At 33.3% G+C, this 23,716-nt stretch overlaps 1 protein-coding gene across 5 annotated transcripts in view; it reads left to right on the plus strand.

Annotated features, from left to right (window-relative positions):
- The first annotated feature begins 302 nt into the window (after window positions 1–302).
- LOC116768381 (dachshund homolog 1) overlaps window positions 303–23,716 on the plus strand; it is a 101,277-nt gene continuing 77,863 nt past the window's right edge. For 3 of the 5 annotated variants that reach the window (XM_032659088.2, XM_061526257.1, XM_061526251.1), the window contains exons 1-2: window positions 303–906; window positions 17,792–17,818. In XM_032659088.2, the coding sequence (XP_032514979.1) occupies window positions 338–906; window positions 17,792–17,818 (596 nt within the window). In that variant the 5' untranslated portion in view covers window positions 303–337. The remainder of the gene's footprint in view (window positions 907–17,791; window positions 17,819–23,716) is intronic. The other 2 variants (XM_061526258.1, XM_061526260.1) reach the window with 1 other exon arrangement.

Below are 23,716 nucleotides of genomic sequence, written 5' to 3' on the forward strand. Positions count from 1 at the left end.
GGACGGTCGACTCTACGACGCGGCATCTAAGCTCATATTGATTACTGGTGACATTCTTATCAATACACCCCCGGAGAGAGCTAGCGCCGCTCTACGCCCAAAAGAAACAGAAACGTTTCTTTGCGCGTTCGCAACGCAACGGAAAAAAGGGCGTCTACATCGCGACGGAGACATCAGCCAATGATGTCGGACTCTACCGGATGTGAGACCAATAGCGAGGTAGAGCCGGGGCGGGCGCGCGCAGGTCGCCGCGCCCTCGTTTAGCTCCGTATTTTTATTTATTGTAGCGCGATATACCGCGCGCGACGGGCGTGTGATGCGCGTGTAGTCACATCCGATGAAGATGGAGTCCGCCGTGGACTCAGCGTCGACCGCGAGCGAAGTTAGCGGTTCTAGCGGAGGCTCGCCCAGAGTGAAGGCTGCGTCGCCAGCTAGAGCGCTCAGCCCGCCGTTGCTGGCGCCGAGACTGCCTCTCCCGCCGCCGGGCCTCGGGCTGCTGGGCTCGCTGCAGATGATGCATCACTCGCCGCTGGAGCTGATGGCAGCCGCTCACCATCACGGCCCACCGCGCTATGGCAGCCCGCCGCCTATATCCACATCCGACCCATCCGCTAATGAGTGCAAGCTGGTGGATTACAGAGGACAGAAGGTCGCAGCCTTCATCATCCAGGGCGACACCATGCTCTGCTTGCCGCAGGCTTTCGAGCTGTTCTTGAAGCATCTAGTGGGCGGGCTGCACACAGTGTACACGAAGCTGAAGAGACTGGACATAGTGCCGCTGGTGTGCAATGTAGAGCAGGTTCGCATCCTGAGAGGTCTGGGCGCGATACAGCCTGGGGTCAACCGCTGCAAGCTGCTCTCCTGCAAGGACTTCGACGTGCTCTACCGCGACTGCACCACGGCAAGGTACGTTTCATCTTTGAAACTCTATGTGGTTTTTGTTTTGCGTTCCTAGACAACTTAGTCCAATATCACGTTAGCAGTTAGACAAATTCTGTGTAGATTTTTATTTATGCATATTTTTTTTGTGTTTTCTTATTTTTTGTGTGCAATGTGTTTTCTTTATTCATTATAAATCGTAACTAAAATCGTCTTTGATAAATGAAAGTGTTTATAATATAACTATGAGGAAAATGACGTGAGAAAGTCTATGAGAAATTTTTATTATTCTGCTTTTAGTTAGTCCCATTGAAAAGAATTTTGATAAGACTTTTAATAATAAAGAACAAAAAATTATATTACACTGACAAAACTTCCTTTAGTACGTCTGTTTGTTGTTTAATGAACTTAGTCCAGAGGTTAGTTAGTGATATTAAAGAAACAAGTGCCTCGTAAAAACAACATCTCGACAGAGGGCCGACAGCCGACAGCTCCACATTAATTTTTCATATTTTAATACGCGCCAAATATTTCCACAGGGTTAAATTTTAAAGCGACGGAAGGGTTAATTCACTGTTAATTAGCGGCCCCGTATTAAATTTTTAAATAGTAATTTTTACAAACGCTAAAGTTAGATTAAAAAATATTTTGTTTTCTGCACATCGCCCGGTAGGCCTATATCGGTGAATGCCATTTTAAAATGTAATGACCAAAGCAACTGTGCTCTTGGGACGTGTAACCAATTTAATTTTTATCCAGTATTGACAATTTAATATTATATGTCCGTACATATGTGGTTGTTGCGTTTTAAAACCGACCGAATGATGTGTTCCATTGTTGATTTTTTCATGAAATCACTGCTTCCATATTTGACTGATGATGTTATTAAGTAAACCTAATTTAGGTTGCGTTTGTATTTGAGATAAAAGTAGGTTACATTGTGTTAAAGAAAATCGTGTTAGAAATATTCATTATCTGTGATTATTTTTTGTTTACTTGAAATATTTATATTATCTGTATTTGTTAAAACTGTAACATTGTTATATACGTCGTTTTTTAAATAACTCCTTATTAAAAAAAAATCTGATATATTTTTTATTGTTATGGCAACATTAGTTAAAGTTTCCGCGTCGTTGGTCGTTGATTCTTTAATTGGATAATTAGTATCAGAGTTAATAATTTCTTTAAAGCATTTATGGTGTTATATTTCAAACGCATGTATCAAACAATTTGTTAGGATGAAAAACTTATCCTCAGTTTTTACTGACAATGATAAAAAAATACATTATGTTTTCGAAAACATATTTATCATAAATTAAATTAATTAAATAAAATAAAATCGAAAGTATAAGACAAATACATAATATTTTAATAACACAATGCTATTTAAAGATAAGATTGTAAGAGTTCGGTGCGATCGAATTAAAGTAATCTGTATTGACATGTTTCCGCCATTTCGGTTTCACTGGTTCTGTGCCATCGGTTAATAAGGAATCCAGCCCGGGAATATTTTTTACCTACCTCCGAGTTCGTTTTTATTTTATTTATTCGCAATGGCATTAACAACGGTTTAATTATTTAGGTCTTATTGAGTCATCGGATTTAGTTTTCAAAGATCATTCTTTATTTAAAATCAATTTATAATTAAATTTATTTGAATTCCATTAACATTTTTCGGTATATGGACTTACATATAAAAAGAAAAAAGTTTCTTTCCATTCCTTATAACAGATAGTAAATATTTTTATCATTTACAAGTTGTCATTTTTAAATCATAATCTATCCTAGACCACAGACTAAAGTGAATTATATCATCTATTATATATTTTACTAAGAAATTGATTATAACCATACTGTCTTTTAATATTGTAAACATATATTAATATTATTTGAATTTAAAATAGGCTTTATATCTTTGTGTTATGTAATTTGATATTTTATAATAGCCCGCATAACAAAACTTAAAATATAATAGTTGGACGTTCCTTTTCACGCTTCAGTAATTGCTCGTCAGATGACTGCTATCATATTACAACGGAACGCCAGTGTGATTGTCTTTTATCCAGATGCTTCTAATTATGTTTCGTGTTTTGTGATTCTTAATACATCTATTTACTGTTACTTTATAGATGTAATGATAGAGAAAATTGATTTGAATTAATGCGACTCATACGTCGTTAGTGTTATATGCAATTATGTTATCTCGACTATAATAAAAATTATAATTAAGTTTGTATTCAATAAACTAATATGTCGTATCACTATGTATATTCCTTTAATCGAATAATAAATTAACTTCAATACAATTGTATATATGTTTGTTAATAATTAAATTGAAAGCGTCAGTTCCTTCCATTGTCTCTGCTTTACAAAGCGAGGTACAATTATGGAGGTCATCAACACGACTTTTTATGGAATTTCAGTTTTACGACGTATTTTGATGGTCCGCCTTCAAACAGAGTGATATTTTGTAAATAAACAAGGCACTGAAATAACAGCGTCATTACCTTTGTAGCGCCGGTAGGTGTGACGGAACTTTGCTACATTTTCAGTAGTTTAATACTTTGATATGACGGATTTCGGTACAAAAAGGATTTAACGGCGGCAGCCTTTGAACCGTTTCTCACGGTGTGGCACTACTTTAATTACCGACTTTACTGTTTATATTGTCACAGTGAAAGATCCGTTCGACATTTTCAATACATTTAACATTTATTATCTGTAATATTAATTATATTTGATTTTGATATTCTTTATAACGTGTTCCTTTTGTAAAATACGATGAGTATGAAGTTGTTCTATCAAAAGTTTTGTATTACAAAGAACACATATTCACATTTTACTATATTACAAGAAACCGATTGTTATTATATGTTATATTTATTTAGTTTGTATCCAGGTTGAATATAAGGCTTGGTACATGAAAGTAACAAGTGCTGATCAAATTATATGATGGTTGTTGGCATGTGTGAATGATCGGAGTCCGACTGGCTCGGATCCAAGCTTGTACTCATTGAAATATTAAACCAAGACGCCGCAATGCAGTCTCAGACATATGTTGCCAAATTATTTCAAGAAAATCATTTACGAGTACATAGCCTGTGCGTACAGTGAATGTGTGTTCCAGACCTTAATATCTAGAGCGAGATTGATTGTCTGTGAATTAACAATCTATGTTATTTAGATAGAAAGAGATAAAATATTAAATATATAAGTGTAACGCCAAAACAAAATGGCGACTTAATAATTGAAATATTATTTATATATTCACTTAGATCATAACTTCTGAAATATCAATGGAGACTTATTAATAAAGTTGCAGTAGTCATATTTAAAAACTGTTAAAAACATTATTTGAATAGATACCATCATAGCGGCATCAATGTTTGCTGTTTGCCAAAACTTGGCTCACATTTGTGATAAAGTTTTATATCTTAAAATTTAAATTTACTAAGCAACAGGTAGATGGATGAAACACAGTTCAAACAGAAGTATCTCTAAATGTGAACGCTTCTTGTTACTCAATGTGTGTGTCATAATAATCATCCGAATTTGGTTTTGTATTTCATAAATATATACTAGAATCTTTACAATCTATTAGAATAATTGTAGAAAAAAATATTTGGTAATATTTTTAATATTTTATTCAAGCAAGGAATTTAGAATAATCGTATTTTTACAACTGAAATGTTAATGTAATAAAGCAATAACGTATCGATAAATTCCAAAATTATTGTTCGTGATTCAACGTGGGCAGCTGAAACTGTGTCTAAGACACGATTAGATTAGTGTCGGCATTGTTCGACGGAGTGTACTGACACGCTACCACGTACATTCATTATGATGATGTCAGACACTTTGAGATTTTATATTTAGTGACAGTGGAACGGAAACTAGAATTGAATATATTAAATGTTCCAAGAAAACATGCAGCCAGTGCCAACTTTGTTTTTTAATTGCAGACGTTCTTATTGACGTCTATTTATAGAAGCAATTAACACTGCACGAGTTCAAGAAATTAATATTCATTATAGACGTATATTAATGATGTCCCGGCGCCTATATCTTTGTGTCTGATAAATGTTTCGTAACGTCACCGATACTGAACGGTGTTATAAAATCGACATGCTTCTAATACAATTGTAACAGTGGTTAAACAAATTTTCCAATTGTCATTCAAAGAACATTGGAGCGTCAAATAAAGTCGAGTGGCTTAAGGAAACGCAATTTCCTCCAAGGCAGTAAAGCGACAAACAGCTCCACAATGGGAATATCATGGAGGCAATTTATTACGATTGATCAACAAGTAGCTGGGGAAAACGGCACAGACGGAACGGAAAGAATGAAAACCCCAGCCCGTTGTAAAGGACCCTCCGAGTCCCGACGCCAAAGTGAACAGTAGAAACTCACGCAAACATTCGTAATGCTCTTGTACAATTCTAAAAACGCACACAAATGACACGAGGGAATCCCTCCGGCTAGACGGAATTATCTCGGGCTCTCTATTTCCGTTTCGCGTACTATTTAAATCGGCTCTCTCTCCCTCATCTGGGACCAGATGATGTCGTCTCTTTCGCATTCCGTTTCATTCATGATTGTGGATTTGAATGGTTTCGGTACGTGGCTGGCAATTCCACAAGTGTACAGTCACGGACGGCTGACGTCGACGCGTCCCGTTCACGTTATATTTTTGATTTATTAACGTCCATTAACAATTCTATATGTACAGTAACTTGGCGTATATGAAAATTGTTACAAAAACCGGATAATAAATAGGTTGGTTTAATTAGAATCGGCTTCCGTGATTGTTGAATGCTGCTAGAAACTGTACAGCTTAGCGTGTGTTGATGACGATGTGTTACTAACGTCTATAGTTTCACTATGTGTTGAGCTCTAATCATGTTTAATTACAGACAGAAGAAATCATTGCCGTTTATCATGATATGAACTGTTACAAACATATAAATGGCGGGAGAATCATAGATTAAGTGGTTTTACACTTAGAAAGTACTTACGGACAGTAACACAACAATAATTCCTTTATAGACATATATTTAGTGCTAGTTTTGACTTCTTTGTTATGAGTTATAAATATTGTTTATGTACATTCTTCGGTTAGGCGGAATTTAAGTAGAAGGTTGAATTGTAAAAACCATATTAATAAATGGGTAATTATTTTCTTAGTGTGATTGTGACAACTTAATATTTTGACTAAAATGAAAGTAATAGCTTTAAACATATAATAATTATTATTATTTATAGTAATGTATTATTCTGTCTGTACTTAGTTAACAGTTATTTATCTTATTCAGAATAACACAAAGACAATAGGTCTCGGATGTACAGTGGGTTGTTTTTGCGGTGCACTTCACTCTATGAGAATGAGATCGAATGTATCAGCTATTGCATTTTAAATAATATATTTTCCTTGCGAAATAATTGAGACGGTCACATGGCTACATACGAGAGATTCATTCAAAATTTACGTTTTCGATTCTTATAATAAAAAAAGTTAAAATATTATTTTAAGCCCATAACATCTTGACAATCATACACGATGTACCATACACGAGACATGTTATGTACGTTTTTTGTTATAATGTAATAAATTATTTAAAAATTTCAAGTAGTTTTTCCCTCTGACTCATAACATTTCAAGACTAAAAGTAATATGTAAGGATATTTAATATATTGTAGTATTGAGACCAATTAAAGAACAATGACCATAAAAAAAATGTGTTTCTTTTATAATTGCATCAAAGTTGGCGCCTTAGCGGTAAGAAAATGTTACACAATTATTCACACAATTAAATGCAATTAGATGCAGCGATCGAGTTCTGTCTCGCTCCATAATATCATATTACTGAGTTCAATGATGTTATTATTAAATTAGATTCATACAAATTATATACATTTTAAAACACGAACATTCGTTATTATTGTTATAAGATGGAGTTGCGATATCAGTTTAAGGGTTCCTTCAACTATTCCCAAAGGTAATCTGTTCTGAAACCGATTTGCCCACTGTCTGCTCTCACCCTTATGGAAACTTGGAGTTAACTAACTCGCAAACAACTCGAAACGTTCACAACAAAGCAACGAAATGAGGTACGGGCTACTTAAGGCCCTCGTTAAAATCTGATATACGGTTAGTAATAAAAACCAATAAAACATTCGCAACAATTTAAAAAGGAATCGATAAAAAACTTAGTAGAATATCAAGTGGACGTACGGAGATAGTAAACTCAGTTTTATAGCTATAATGTTGTACTTCTTATTTTAATAATATATTACAATTAACGCGGAAATCCTATACAAAGTGAGTTAAGAATGAAAACTTATAGTAATATCCTTTATGTTGGTCGTCGTTAAGTTGAATAAATAACTAAAAATTAATTGTTGTGATTGTTTGTTTTAGTATATTTATTATCATATAGACTACTACTTCATTAAGTGCTATAAGTGGCAATGAAACAAAACTTAAGATTTTATTGTTGTATGTAAGTTGTAAATGACAATTTTGCAACATAGTTACAGTTGAACTCTCTGCTGACATTCTCAGTAGATGGCGAAGCATCTTTCTAGATTGAATTAATTTATGGCCAATATAAAATTATTCCTTACCGACGGCAAAAATATTTTACAAGATTATTGTGATCACTCTTAAAATACTTTGTATTGGACCAAGATTATGTATGTCACTATGGAGAATTACAAAGTTACATTAGTTTGTTTTGTTTTGATATTGTTAGGCCTGTAAGAATATATTAAATCATCTAGTGTAAAATCGATGATGGTCCAGATGCACAAAAATGGGGCACGGAAATCGATTTGCCCCACATTTTGGCGGTCTAGCGGTCGCGCCAGCGAGGGTAACGCTCGCGATAAGGGATAGTGCACCCCCCTCAGTGGCGGGGGTACACCCTGACCCCCTCTATAATATTTACCGCCCCCGGGCTATACTTACGCCCCTTAGTATTTACGGGTTAGAGAAAAACAAGGGTACTCGAGCTTCGGAAGGTGCAACGTAGATTTTAATCCTTTCTGATGTTTTATGATTGATGGCGGATTTCGCGATTGCGCCGCTTTTGATGGATCCTTTTTAATTCCTGTTTGTTGCTTTGCGGGCCGTGTCTACGACTAGTATTATGTGATTAGGGAATTTGGCTGTAATGTATTTATGTGATATACTATTACGCAAAAAATATATGTAACATACTCCGAAAATGCAAGCATGGCAACTTAAATCAGTCCTTAACAAACGTGGGGATGCATATAAAACTGGTTCGTGACTTCGCACAACTTCTACTCCATGAGTTGTTAAACTCAATTTGTGAATTCTTTTCTTTGTTTAAACATTTCATAGAAATAAACAAACACAAAACTAGTCTTTTAAAATTATAGCCAAGAAGATAATCGTAAACAAATGTAACTAAATGATTATTAATCATATTGATAATAACATATTCATTTAAATACGCCGTTAGCGTCATCTGTCAATCAACAACGGATTTCAATAGTCTTAAAAACTTAATTAGACTGCTTTCAAAGACAGAGAGGCGATGATGACCAATTTATGTTGAACTTTCTGAATGCTGTCCATCAATATTAAACCTTGTTACGATTGCTATAGAGATTAGAATGTATCTGTTTTTAGTTTGTTTGCATTGGTAAGAAAGCGTTTTCAGTCGTGACAATATAATGCAGTGATGATTGGTGAGATCACGTAAAGATGTCCGTCAAATATTGACTCGTGCGCCGTCGCGTCGTTCAGATCACAATTCTCTGTCGGGGCCATAGCACTAATTATTATTTTCACGGTTAAGAAACATCTGATTTACTTTTTTTAAAACACATCTCATTAGCTGTACCATAAACTATTTTTATATATTTCGCACATGTTTTATGGAAAGCTAATGAAGGGTGAACGGAACTTTGGAAATACTTCAAAGTATTCCTGTCTACGATAGTGAAATCGATTTGTTTTATTATTATGAGAGATCTTAATTTTTTTTAATATTTTTCAATCTTCTCGCACATAATATTTATAGATTTTTAACGTATAACAATTTGGCTCTCAAACATATTTTATTTAACCGCTGTCGACTTATCAATCCGTGTGTTAAGGAATCGAATTATCAACAATTAAAACTTTTTCAACTTTCCATGACGGAGTAACTTCAAATATCTGATACAAAATTTGAAACAACATACTGGTATGCTTTATTTTCCCATGCCCTTCCGTTAATTTCGAGGCGTATTTTAATAATTCCATTCGAAATATCATTATGGATATCAAAGAAAGGGTTGCACAGTGGGCCGAGTGCGCGCTGACTCGCACAAAACGCTCTATCTGCATATGCCCTCTGATTGATGTGCTCTGTAATTATTTAGACGCGTTAATAACACCGCCGACGACGGCCGCACTTTGTTTTTGACGACTTAAGACGAATGAAATGAGAAATTCTATCGGACTGTTAATAGAACTCGTCGCTGTGCGATGTTCTGTTGATTAAACGCGAACTCATTAATGATACGTTCCGCTGATATTATTTGTTCTTTATTATTTTTGTTTTTGAATTGTTTTAATTATAAACATGATATTTATATGATTTAGATGCAATGAATTAATTTTGTTAGCGTCCTCGCCCACGAATTACGTTATTATATGCCACTCCTGTTCCGTATCTACAATTTCCATAATAGCAGAGTATCGTAGTTTTATTTACATAAATGGTCGCTACATACAGATTGTCTTTATGTTTGCTGTGCGTGCGACCCTCGCTCAAACAAATCAGAATACAAGTAAATAGTAATCGTTGGAAAAAAAGCTATTATGCAAATGAAACATTTGATGTAAATAGATGAGGTAATGCCGGTAAGAAATAATTAGTTGTCGTACATTTAAGATTTATCCGATTATTTATTATGACAAATAATTACAAGATTACGACTTTTAATTTATTTTTTTTAGTCTCTCCTTTATTTAGTCATCATTTTATTTACATTGAACAATATTATAAACATACAACAAAACTGAAAAATATCCAGCAGCGTCCCGTGCCTATGTTTTTGTGAGTCAAAATAATGAAATTGGCATATCCATTGAGATCAGGGATGAGATATGAATACTTTATGATATATATTATTATATTTAATAGCAAACGGCTGTTGAGTCGATTGTGCTACGTCACAGTGTACACCAAAATAATAGAGTTCGCTCAAACGTTTAGCGCACCCTCGAAATTGAAATAAAAAGGTCCATTCGAGATGTAACAGCGATATGATTTGGCAGTTTTTTTTATTTTATTTCTGTTTTTATATGTTTTAGCTCTGAGTGGTGCAGTGTTATGAATTTATAGATGGGACATATTACTATTCTATTCTAGGTTTCAAAATTAATCATATATTTACGGTTGATCGAAGTGCTTTAATTTATTTAGGTTTTGCTAGTGTTTGACATATTTAGTTGTTAGTTTCAAGTTGCGGAACGAGAATGAAACTGAGATTAAAATGCAGATAATGTTAAGTATTGAAATATATTTTATTAAATTTTAATAATTAAAGCCGTGTCTGTCCGTTTATATAACACTGCTTCGCCCCCATTTTTGTCAGACTAACATAATTACAAGCGAGATTGTTGCAAAGTGACTCGTGATACGAACCCTTCCTAAACATCATTTCAATACCAAATGTAATATTTAAGCCATTTATATATTTTTTGTAATAATTGTTGTTTTTAATAATTTTATTTATTAGGAAACTTTTAGAATTTTTCTTCCAATAAATACATATAGCATTGAACATTATTTATTAAGTTTGTTAATATGTAAAATACTAGGTGGGTGGTTTCTTTTTTGTTATACGGTACCATTTATTGCGTGATCAAAAACAATTCAAATTATTCGGACACTCGGACCCCAGTCATAAGAATTTGATTAATTAAATAAATGTACAGAGCCGGAAAGAAATTCGCCAACCCTTGGAACAGTTTTTTTATAACGGACATTCCACGCCATTTTGTTTCGGGATGTAATTGACTCATCGTTAATTTTCTTTTAATTTTCCCCTGCCAAGAAAACATATTTTTAATCGTAATTAAATTCCCGACAGATTCCTTATTTTGGTAGGATGTTAAAAGAAATGATTTAAATATAGGTGTTGTAAGTTTACGGAGCATGCATATGTAACGTACAACACTCCTATAACCAATAAATTCTCTAGTACACATTGTTAGGAATCCTATGTCTCTATTGTGTTCATAGTTTTGTTGCTTGTATTATGCGATTCTAGCTATCATTGTGTTGCGTGTAAACATCTTAATGGGATGAAAATATGTGACGTACAATTCATAAGCTTTGAAAAACTTGATTTATTGAACACTTTCATCTTATTGTTTCTGTATCAACGATCTCGCTGGGAAATATTAGCTTATTTTACTTTCAAACGATTTGGGTGATCCACTAGTGTTATCCACAAAATTTATGATATAATTTTATAAGGATAGGTCGTATTAAGTTTTCCTTATCTCTTGGCAATAGAATTTCAAAGCAACTGGTGGTGGAAGTTTCTCAATGTTCAGTAAACAAGATTAGCACCACATCCTGCCATCCTGGTGGCCCGATCTCATTCTTATCACAACCGGTAGAAATTTATGAATGTTTTATTAATGATTGTTTAGAAAAAAAACTGCCGCTTTCGGAATTAATTTTAATAGTTTTATACACAGTTCTTTATACCAAGCTATAAATAACTATGTGGAGATCTTGAAAGTTACTTCATTGTAAATATTACTCAATATATTAAGTAGATATTTTTATATAATTTTAATAGGTGCCCCGGTGTATACTTTATTGAAGTAATTATTTGTTAAACAAAGCATTTCCAGTGCATCAATAATGTCATTTATGACCACATATAACATAAATCAAGGTCCAAATGCAACTAGGGTTTCAGCTGCGGTTTGTGTGCATCACGATTGGCGGAGCAATTACGCATTTACCTTGCATATAAAATGTTTCTATATTTTTTTTTTCTATTTTACTAGTAATATTATAAGTGAGAAAGTTTTGTTGGGACAGGCGGTGTATACTTGCCAATTCTTAGATAACTTAACTGAACTTCACGAAACTTTAGAATGAGGTGTTATCAAAACAAAGAATAAAGTTTAGTTTAAAGTTATTTTGTTTTGATTATGTCCAAACATTCCAAAGATGAAGCTAGTACAGACTATCCGTTGATTTTAATAAATAAAATAAAGAATATAGCTCTCAACTTAATGATTTGTTTTTTAGTAAAGTAGTGCAACACTTCAAGATGCTTCTATTGATTGGTAATGTAAGAAAAATATAAATTTTAAAACAGATATTAATTGTTATTGCGGTCGTCCGTGTATTGCACCTTTTATTAGTCGTGGCATGTGAACAGCTATTATAATCACTGGATTGCCAATTTATAGATCAGTTTGATAAGCCGGCCATTATTAATATAAGGCGGTTGAGATGAGTGATCATAACTATAAAAATACCTGACAAAGCTGTATATCTAAATAGCAGCAAAGCACGTTATGCACATTGTAGTAACACGGTAGGAAATGCAATTAGTTAGCGCTTGCCGGTGGTGCCTTCGTCGCTGGAGCATATAACGCTTATCTCTTGCATGCTTTATCAATATGCAATCCCACACAATCGTGCATTTTATCATCTAATCTCTGTTCTCAGGTATTTTTCATTTCTAATTATTGTGCTGTTTCGTAAGCTGTTTCATGTCAATCGAACATCAAACGGGACTACACACGGTCAAGACGTTCGCTGAATAATTAAAGTAATGTAACCGTCCGAGTGAATGTATCCGATGATTCCAGTGATTGTTACACGCAATGGCTGTACAATGCTACATGTTTGTTTATTATCGTTGGACATAAAAGCTGTTTAGTGTCAAGTAGCATTACGACGGCAAATTATGTTCTTTGCTAATGATCTCGTGGTGATTGTGAGTGCATTTGTTGGTACGACCTGGCGCCAGTGAGTGTATTGTTACGTCGCTTTGATTTTTTTATGGGCTTCATATTAGTTCGATCACCTCGTTCGGTATGGACCCGGGCGCTTCGCTCGTGTTCACTAATTAATAATATAAACTGATTGAGTTGTAATTTACAATGCGGCATTGTTGCGATTCAATTAGACGATTACTAATACTACTAATTACGAATGTAGCGACTCGCATGACTTGGGTAATATTCGTACGTTTTTTTTAAATCAATTTATTTTCAAGTGAAAGTTCGTAACATTAAAATTTGGACGGCATTTGCTTAGAGTGTAGTGCAATCATTCCAGAGGCTTTAGGTTATTTTTGATATTCATAAAAAAATGTCCTTCCGTCTTATATATTTACAATATGTTATGTCCAAACTACATGATAATGTCTGAGCTTTAATAAAGTATAGACATACAAACATACAAAAACTATATCAAACATTTGAATACAAGTTAAGAATTGTCATTACATTTGGCAGAGTTTAAAGAAGATTTTTAAGCAAATAACGGAAAATAAATATAGGTGAGAAATTTCCTTGATAGAACAATATCCGGCTCATATTTTATTGCTATGCACCATAACGTTCTTTTTCGTAAATTATACAAAGTTTCCTTTCTTGGTGTGATGTCTTAATATCGAATGATGTATGCTGAACGGAAGTATGGCTGGCATAAATATGATATACTGATACAGTTACAGCGAAGGTGGTAAGGGTTGTAATGGTCTTGTTAATATCACTTTTATTAAACAGACAGTTTTCTTTTAAGGAGCAAAACTTTCACGCTGTTACTTTAAAATAGTATAAATATTTATGATTCAAATTTGGTATGGAAGAAAACTGGTATTCTTCTTAAAATTAAAATAGTAATATGTAAAGTGACTTAAAATATATTGCGAAATAATGTCATCAAATCATAAAATAAGTCTCACGTCTTCTTGTACAAATATTTAATATTTATTTTCTTATATTATACTAAATTTTATTTGAATTGCTATGCTTGTAACGGTGAATAATAACATTCACAATGCAAACTAGGCTTAAGCTCAGATTCATATTCAATACAGACTGGTTTTAAGACAAGATCTTCCTTAAACTGTTTAGACTACTACCTAGACGTAGTGCTCCCTTTTTTGCTGAGGGATTTTAAAATCTTGATGCGCTATAAATAAGGCATTAATTCCCTTAATTGGATGTATGTAACTTAAGATGATATTTGAAAGGAGAAGTTAATCGTGAGCCAGAACGGCCGTTGCCTGCAGCTAATCGCTCCTGTACTCATTCCTTTCTTAGATTCTAACCTTAGAAGCTGAGCTGCCAAAGGCCATGTAAATATCTTATCTTGGTTACTACTCGCAAATAACTTGCTATTCGTTACTATGTATTTATATTTCATTGTCAGCATATAATTCTACTATACGTGTGTATGTCACTGAACTCCTCATAAACGGCTGGACCGATTTAAATAAATTTTTTAGACACATTGGGGTGTCACCGTAGATGGTTTCGATTTACAAATCAACCCGTCAGATGGCGCTGTAGTTGGTATGTAGGTTTTTTGAATGAACAGGCGACAGAGGTTATTACATGTATTGTTTTAACACACTTTATATATTTCTCTCTGAGCGCATTTCTGATGAACAACAATAATCGGGCGGAATCGCTGGCAAAAACTAGTAATTTATAAATACAAAACATAAATTGCAGAATGATTGATACAATTGTCCGTAAAGCGGTTAATCTTTTTGTTACAATTTACCCCTTTTAATTAGTGTTAGAAGAACATTTTAATCTGAGGATTACAAGAAACGAGCAAGGACTTAAACGATTCAGATATAATATTTCTTTAGACTGTAATAAATAAGAAAAGTACAGGTTTCCCGTTCGGACCAATAACAAAAGGGGAAAGCTTCTTAAGGACTTTAACACACCGCTTGCTACAAATGACAAAGCTTTGAAATTATTTTCATTAAAATTATAATACTGTTTAAAAAACATAAATAATAAAAAGCAAAACTATGTTTTTAAATTAAAACGTATAATAATTTTGTTTTGGTAATTTTATTTGATCACAATACAATTTCGTTAAATCAAAGTAGTAGAAAAAGTTGAAAAACTTATTTTAGTTTTACTAGCATAATGTAGATTCAAAGAAATAAATAACAAAATACGGTGGTGTGACATCGCCCTTTAGTGAAATCTGACATCTACGTAAGAAGTAATGTTCTAATTGGGTTGTTTGGGTTAAATCAGGAGTGTCGGAAAATTAATGTACCTTTGGGAGGTAAATTTGTAATATTTTCTCAAAAAAAATTCGATTACACAAAAGTTAAGGAGCAGGTGTGGTAAAGGTTTAAAAAAAACTTATTTAAATGAAATTAATAACAATCTTAACTCTCGTTAATTTTTTTTTATAAAGGACAAACATATATATTCCTTTCACTTACACTGTAAAGATTTAAAGGAAGACTTAATTAATATAAATGCGAGCATTTTAATATCAAATACACAGGTTAATGTACTGCTGCGTATTAATTATTAATATATCAAATCAGATTTACAAAAGGGGTGGAAAGTAATTATTTTTCATTTTAATTGAGAGCTCTGTAATTTCAAGACTCTTGAGATCATTTCGAAATGTTGTTATACAAAGTTTTATCGTTTTTAATGAATCGTAATCGCAGATTAATGTATTATTTACACTATTGATTTTTATTGGTGTGTTGTTTTGTACAATTAAATGATTTAAACAGCCTTAAATGTGACACTAGACCCCCACATCCCGAGCCGTCACTGTCAATTGGATGTAGCCTAGAACATATCAATCTAATTTTCCGACCTGTCAAATGTAATTTATTTGATACGATGCACTTTGCACCAGAAGTACTTACATTTTTATTTATTGTTATTATTTTTTAACGCATGTTTTCTGTAAACGGGTTATGAGATTAGTCAGTGGTCAATTTATTTACTAGACATTGGTTACGGTTTGGGCGGATACTTGGCTTAATGATAAATTATATTCATTCAGTTATTAAACTTCTTTCTTGTTTTCTTACATGTAAATGTATGTCATATACTAAATGTATTAGGATACAAAATTGCATGATTGATATGAAATAAGCATCTCGAAGTCATAACCAAACAGGAATTTTAATTTGAACTTTATAAGATTGCTTCGAAAAATCATTTTACTGTAGATGGCAATCATCTTTCAACTCCGAAGCTTGAATGACATTTCAGATTGACAAATGAATACCAGACTTTTCAACAGACTATTTGTTTTTTCATGTATGGGAATAGTAAAAACGTGTTTTTGTGTTGGCTGTTGTACATGTGTATATATATGTGTATATATATGAAATGTAAGTTAATGCAGTTACGTTAATAATAAGTATTGAATAGAAGGGAAAATAAACGCTAAATTGCACTTATTTAGTGGGTCGCGGCGATCAATCATGGCGGCTAAGTCATCAGCCAGTTCAAATGTCAAACGAACCTAGGGTGGCGATAAAAAAGAAAACTGAGTTGCCATTATTAAAAAAGTGACTGTGACTTTATTTCCATTGTCAATTGCCAATTCAGGATTATTAACTGACTTGCATTATTTTTTGTGTTCTAATATTGATAGATTAGTTTTTTGAGTACGTTTCTTTTGAATTTATTACGTGTATGCTCTGATATCTGCGTTTGAGTGCTGTCGATTACAATACCGATGAGAAAAGTAGCAGGCAACGGAATAACACAAAACGATAGTCATCGGGCCGTACACGCGAAGTGAAGTGTATTGCTTGAAATTAAATTATTTACCGGTACAGATGCATGTATATATTTTTTGTGACGTTGCAACATTTAAATTTATGAGTTATTGTTATTTTTTTTGTTATTCTCATTGGTTACGTTGTAAATATTAAACTAATTATATTTATTAAATACGATAAATTTTAAATAAAAATTATAATTATTCTTGTAATATACATATGTGAAGGTTTAACAGATATAAAATTGATGGTCTTATGCCGGATATATATTACAAATTAAATTTATGGAATTGAAATCAATTTAACTAAATTGACTTCCTCTAATTTTACGATTTCGTTTGCGTGATCTCGTCCAGTAATAACCTTATAATTCGTCCACTGGGATAGGGCAGTACAATACCGTAATGACTCAATATTAATCGGTCAATTGGTTAATATACTTTTGTTGCCCTTGTATGAAAAATCATACAAAAATTAATGAATTCAGATTATTACCACCGATGCGATTTTTTATTATTACGTTATTGGTTATTGTGATGTCATACTTTGTTATGTTACTGCTTAATATTAATAAACCGTTAGAAAATTGTATGAGGAACATAATTTAAAAGGGTATTATTTAGTTTTTTGGAAATGAATATGAGATTAAAATAATTAAATATTAAATTAAAAATAGAACAATTCAGTTGATCAAGCGCAGTTTGTAGCCGCGAATGCAAACACGAGGAGATCGCGTGCGAGCGCACAATATTAACGGAGTCAAGCTCCACGCTACCCCATATTTTAACAACTGTCCTAATACATCTTTCAATGTTGTTTTTAACTGTTTTTGCCACATTATTGTTTGTACTTTTTCAATGTTTACTTTTAATTTTTGTGTTTCGGTTATCTCTTTTTCTGTTACTTTTTATTGGGTTCGTTGATCATTCTAGATATAATATTTCATCTCTGCAACACATACGAATAGCAGCTGTTAAGTGATTTGATATCTGTGAATTTGTATTATAAAATGCATGTAAATTTATCTGTGTTTATTGAAACGTAAAATGCCAAAGACAAAGTTTGATTGCAGTTTATAATATTCAACGAATTGGATGGATTTTTTTCTTCATTTCAGGTGCCTGTCAATGAAAGCGCCAGACAGGTATGTCGCTAAGTCACTCGCGCGTTCGATTTCGTTCGGCCAGTTTCGGTGTCGTTCGGAAACGTTCGGGCGGGCTCGGCCATAGACCGGTCGCCAAAGGGTTAGCTTGGAAGACCACACGATGAAACTACACACCCGCATCGCAGGACATTTAAGCACAGTATTATTTTACCATCAAAATTGCTTATCAGTGTGTGTGTAATTTTTAAATGTTTTATTTTTGTTTATTTTTTGCCGATTCCATCCTTAGTTAAGGTTTCTACCCATTTCATCTGTCATAGATTTGAATATAATACACAAATTATTTTTTAAATTGCTTGATTGGCCAATTTCTCTCTGTAAGGTCGATTGCACATGTCTCGGTGGTGTGTTTTATTTTACTGTTTTAATGTAACTGAACAGTTGTGGGTGATTGCTAGTTGTCGATGTTTTGCTTCCAGGTTACACCCTTTCTATTTAAATTTGATATTTGATTCCTAAATAAATCACAGATAAATTTACAACTTTTTATACGTAGTACTATAGTTATGTGTATAATTAAATGCATTGTTTTTTATTTTTTTATTTTTTAAGCATGACCGTGTGACGTTTATTTATAAAGATCCCTTATCATCATAGGTAAGTAATGTAAAGAACGACAAATGTTACATTAAAGTGAAAAAAATTAAGCATAGGATTTGTGAATGTACGCATGAGCAGTAACAAGAGTCCAAATTGATCCCGTGACAAATTCGTGATGATCATCATCAAATCGTAAAGGATTTAACGCCTCTGTTGGCACGCTTCTTTTGTTGGTAACATAAAGCCGGCCATTAACATGTTTGATAAAACGTTGGCCGCACAAAAAGATACCGCGCAGCTACCGTAGACTCCCCACTGAGAGACCTCATTGAGACCGATGCCATGCTGTGGTACTTATAAAGAACAGAAAGATGTATATCATTCTCTACCGTGTTTTGGCAGTTTATACGTTAGCATAGCATAGTTGTTGAATTCCATACGTGTCTAACTTTGCATTTCTGCGTGTATTGTGAGAAAAGCTGACCCATCTGCTATATTATTACCTGATATTGATGGATCGATCCCCTTTAAAAATGTAGCTATGTTAAAATAAATAAAGCTGCTGTTTGATTAAAAGAATTCCGAACGAAAAAATACCTATTAAAAATTATGTATAATTACATTCGAATGGATTTATATTTATCTTCATCGAATACTTTAAGAATTTTGGCGTTGGTATAATCCCTTCTCTAGCCGCCGACACAAAGAGACACAGATAATATAATGACATTAAGATTTCGATTTGACTAATGGATTTCAAATTATAACAGATATATGTCATTCAAACGCGCTTCCAATTTATAATCTGTATTCAATAAAACTTATTTTAATAGTTCGTGACTGTGAGTTCTTAATTATCTGTCACGTTTTACTATAAATAAGATTTAAACAAATTCGTATAACGGTGATAATATTATAGCGTTAATTAAATATCACGAACTTCAATGAAGAACGGGTTAAAATTTACCTAGCTTTATACGGCGAGAAATGTTTAAAGCAAAACAAACAGTAATCACAACAAAGGATCCGCTTACATTCTAACGCCTTTTATACTAACAAAGGACGAATTCGAATAAACACTAAATCGTTAACCCTTTGACCGTAGGGTAATTTTCACTTTGGAAAACGGAATGGAAATGATTTCCTAGAGGGTGCCAAGTGTCGACGCCACAAGGTGTTTATGTATTGATTTTTACGAATGACACTTATCAACATGGCGATTTTTATGAAGATTATTTTCATTATGAATTACATTAGCGAAATATACTTACCGTTCAAATTGTCCACTGATGAAGATCATAAATTGAAGAAATTAATTAAATGTAATTGCATTTTAAATCGTCTATGTTTATTATATTATTAAGATATAAATCATAAATGCAATTTATAGTATTGCCGTGTAAGGAAATCCACTTAAAACAAATGGAGAATAATGTAATCAATCATAATAATAATTTAAACGTACTGTACGTATATAATGAGGTCTCTGGCGAATTATGTCATGTATGGCCGGTGCATCGGTGGTCGGTAACCGCACTCACCTAGTTGCGCGGTAAGGCGTGAGAAACAGAAACTTTCCCTCTCATCATACCCCAACCGAGTTATGAAACCATCCCTGACCCAAGTTCCCAAGTCACTGAGGGTGCAGGTCATCCGAGCAGTAATACATGTAAACCATATGCTTGAGAGGACGGGTAGGAAGTTTTGAGTATGTCCATGTTGAAAAGATAAAAAAATAAACAAATATTTTCTCGAATGGGACAAATTTTTAAATAAATAGCTACCAAACAATCACTTTGTCGTGTCATGTCATCGTTTCAAACTTAAATATTTTGTTTTTATTTTGTGTGAAGTCTTCTTACTATTAAATAAGTCTCTATAACAAATAAACAATCTGTATTCGGAACGTTCTCGTATTTCTATCAAACGGTATATTGAACCATCTAGCATAAACTCGATTTGTTACTTAATGTTCGGAAACTGCATATTTCAAAACATCTGAGACAAATGAATCTATAAAATTAATTGGACAAGTAATCGAAAACTCGGAAAGAATTTCTTTATCTCTTGCTTTAGGGGAGAGAAAACAAATGAGGGGCGGACGTTGAATAATTCGATTTCCTTATTTGCAGCAATCAATATGTTATAAGAGAATTTGATATCATGAACCAATTTATTGACTCCTAAAGCACTTATAGCGGATTAGTTTGTTAATTTGACATTTAATGGTGGTAGTATAGCAAGAGTGAAGGAAGCTTCACTTGTTAGGTAGATGTAAATTATTAAATTTTTGTTTCAAGTACTTTTATCTGAGTTTCGAATTTAACTAAACTTTCTTCAGATATAAACTGTGGTGAACGCTTAAATTGATTCCCAAACAGGTGGAACGTCATAATAACTAACTTCAAAATTAACCCTGCAAACAGTGTAAGGGTGGCATCGTTTGAAGCAGGGCGGTGGTGGGCGTCGGTCGCAGAAGGCATATCAGTAGGATATAATTGCATTTACTACCAACCTCGCTGACGTTTCCTGCAGAGTGTCTACGGCTCGATCTTATAGACAATTGAGTTACACAAACCACCCTCGGAATAAGATGTCTCTGATGAGAAAATTTCTTGATTGACATCTGCAATAACTTCAAAAGTAATGAACACTGTTGCTAGATATGAATATTCGAATCTCGAGGAAAGCTTGATTAGCTTCTATGAATGTAATAAGCAGCTCGCAGTATCTTCTTAATTAAGTAAGATACTTTGCTTTAATAAGCTCATATTAAATTTTGTTCGTAATTCGCTCGGATACTTATTTAATTCCGGATATAAAATTTCTGTGATTGAGCCCCAGCGGGTGGAGTTAAGGGGCGTGAATTCCAACAAAATTAGCACCAGGGGTCGAAATAAAAAAGCGAAGGAAAAATTTAATGAACAGGAAAATGCTCCTTTTGCAGCTATTCCATCTATTTATCTACATCGGGATGCCCATTACCTTGCTAAGAGAAAAGTTTACATTTTTAATTTAATGATTCCACTTTGTGGAAGTTGGGCGGGTTTCAGCGAAATCTTAATTTGGGGATTTCTGAGGCGTCTCGTTTTGTAAATATTATTCCTTTAATAAGACCTCACGTCGAGGGGTGCTGCTGAAGTCCATGATTACGACTTCCTTTGCGAGCTTCATTTTAGACCTCGTCATTTTGATTGGCGCTAATGAAATTTTTCTTACTCTATGCTGTTTTCTTGTTCTTGACAGTATAATTTTCAGAAGGGTCTACTGTCTAAAACGTTATGATATGTCATCAGCACACCCTCTAAACATTTATTGGAGGTAATTTCACTTTAGCATGTCAATGTTTCCGCCATCATTATTTAAAATTTCACTTTTGCTAATGCAATTTCTTATTTATCTTTAGTGAAGTGCGCGTCCCATCTGTAGCAAAATTTCTAAATCGTCGAGTCCCAGCTGTTTCTGTATAGGCGATGACGTTTCGCTTTTAGCGGCTGTTTTAAAATTGAATATTTGATGGCGCATTCCCTTATGACGAATCCGCGGTGAGTGCTAAAGGCCAATTCCGTGGGAGATTATTTTTTTGAGAGGATCTTTTATAGCCTTGGCGATCACCTCATAATCTAGTATGTTGTTGCTTATCATAAATTCAGTATTTTTACGACATTGGAATATTAAAATAGAGGAGTGGGAAAAGTTTACACAATTGCAATAGGAACGATAATTTTATGTCAAACAGAACTATTTCATTCACTGTTTAATCAATACAATAAATAATTTTATCTGTTATCATACAACTGTATTGCACTCAAAAAATCCCATTATAAACATAAATGGTTACAGCTTAGTTCATTTCTAATTACACAGATAAGCAACTTCAATAACGGTTCTTTTATCACGTTCATACGTTTGGAATCTAATTGGAATTTTGCATGTTGATATGTAGACTCTTTATTGGTCGATATTATGTTTGCTTTTTGATATTGATGTTTATAATTCAAATGGAGGTATCCAGCAACATAACAAATACTGATAAATTGAACCGTCATCGTCAGAGTTTAATATAACATTTTGATTACTTTGTTCAGAATACATTGTTATGATTGACTATAAATTAGGTTATTTATGACCAGCTGCTAAAAGAACAACATCATATATCGAAATTGAAAACATTAATTCAGAATTAATTACTTTAGTCCAAAGGTCTTTTTCAATTTGTCAAAATTATAACCTTATTAATGCATTTCACTAAATTTGCATTTAAACGTCTATGTTATTACTAATAGAAAATTACTGATATTGTGGGGGAAATTATATTTGTAACTTTTTTATTGTATTATTTTTTAAGCAAGGGTCGATGGGGTCGCTTTTTTAAGAAGACATCTGTTGTGAACATCATATGAGTTTTTGTTATTTTAAAAGGAGACATGATGGATCAGTTTCAACACGTATACGTCGGTCCTTTTGTTGCCTGGTTTATGGCTTTGTAATGTGTTTCTCTGTTTGTTCGCAGTGGCCATCATTTGTAAGTTAAAAATGTTTTAAAGTCTACAGACTACATAATGTAACTCAATTTTTTTTTCATGGATATGAATTTTAGTAATTTTGCCTTCAACTATGCCTAATAGAATGGTTCATTACAAATATTATTATCGTTTTCTACAGATTTTTTTTCATTTTTCCTTCAGCAACCAACTACTCGTTATCCAAGCAAATAGTTTCATGAATAGTATTAGAGCAATAATACCTTCTCAAGCACTAATCCCGATTACGTGACAAAAGATTCCAGCGCTACACGCAAGGGCGCCATTGCATAAAGAAGTGGCAAAAAGTTCGCGTATCATTAGTAAAAAGTTGTGTGTGGGAGCGCTCTAAAAGCCAAAAGTGCTTAAGAGCTGTCCTTTAAAAACCACTACCCCGTGATCTTCAAATGGGATTTTCTTTAGATAGTCGATATTCGTAAAGATTATGTTCAAAAAAGTCGTTCGTTTGTCGTCGATTTCTTTTAAATTCCATTTATGGAACTCATGGCTTGGATAGTACATTGTGATACACTCAATGAACAAGATAAAATTAAATTCTATCACATAAAATCAATTGAAAACACCTTAATCTTTTACCTCTTACAATATATTTTTTTTAGGTTTTAGTAACTTGAATACATTATATATGTATACAGCATTAATAATACATGTAACACAGAGTTTTCAAAATGTTAAAGCTTCATTAGTCTATGTAATGTATTTCGTGGGAATTAATTAATTATTATCGGTCCATCAGATTAGAACAGTAGATGAAAAAGATCTCTTATAAAGAAGTAATAAAAGTAATTTTTAT

This window comes from Danaus plexippus, chromosome 4 (assembly GCF_018135715.1).
Source record: "Danaus plexippus chromosome 4, MEX_DaPlex, whole genome shotgun sequence".
In the NCBI taxonomy this organism is placed as follows: Eukaryota; Metazoa; Arthropoda; class Insecta; order Lepidoptera; family Nymphalidae; genus Danaus; species Danaus plexippus.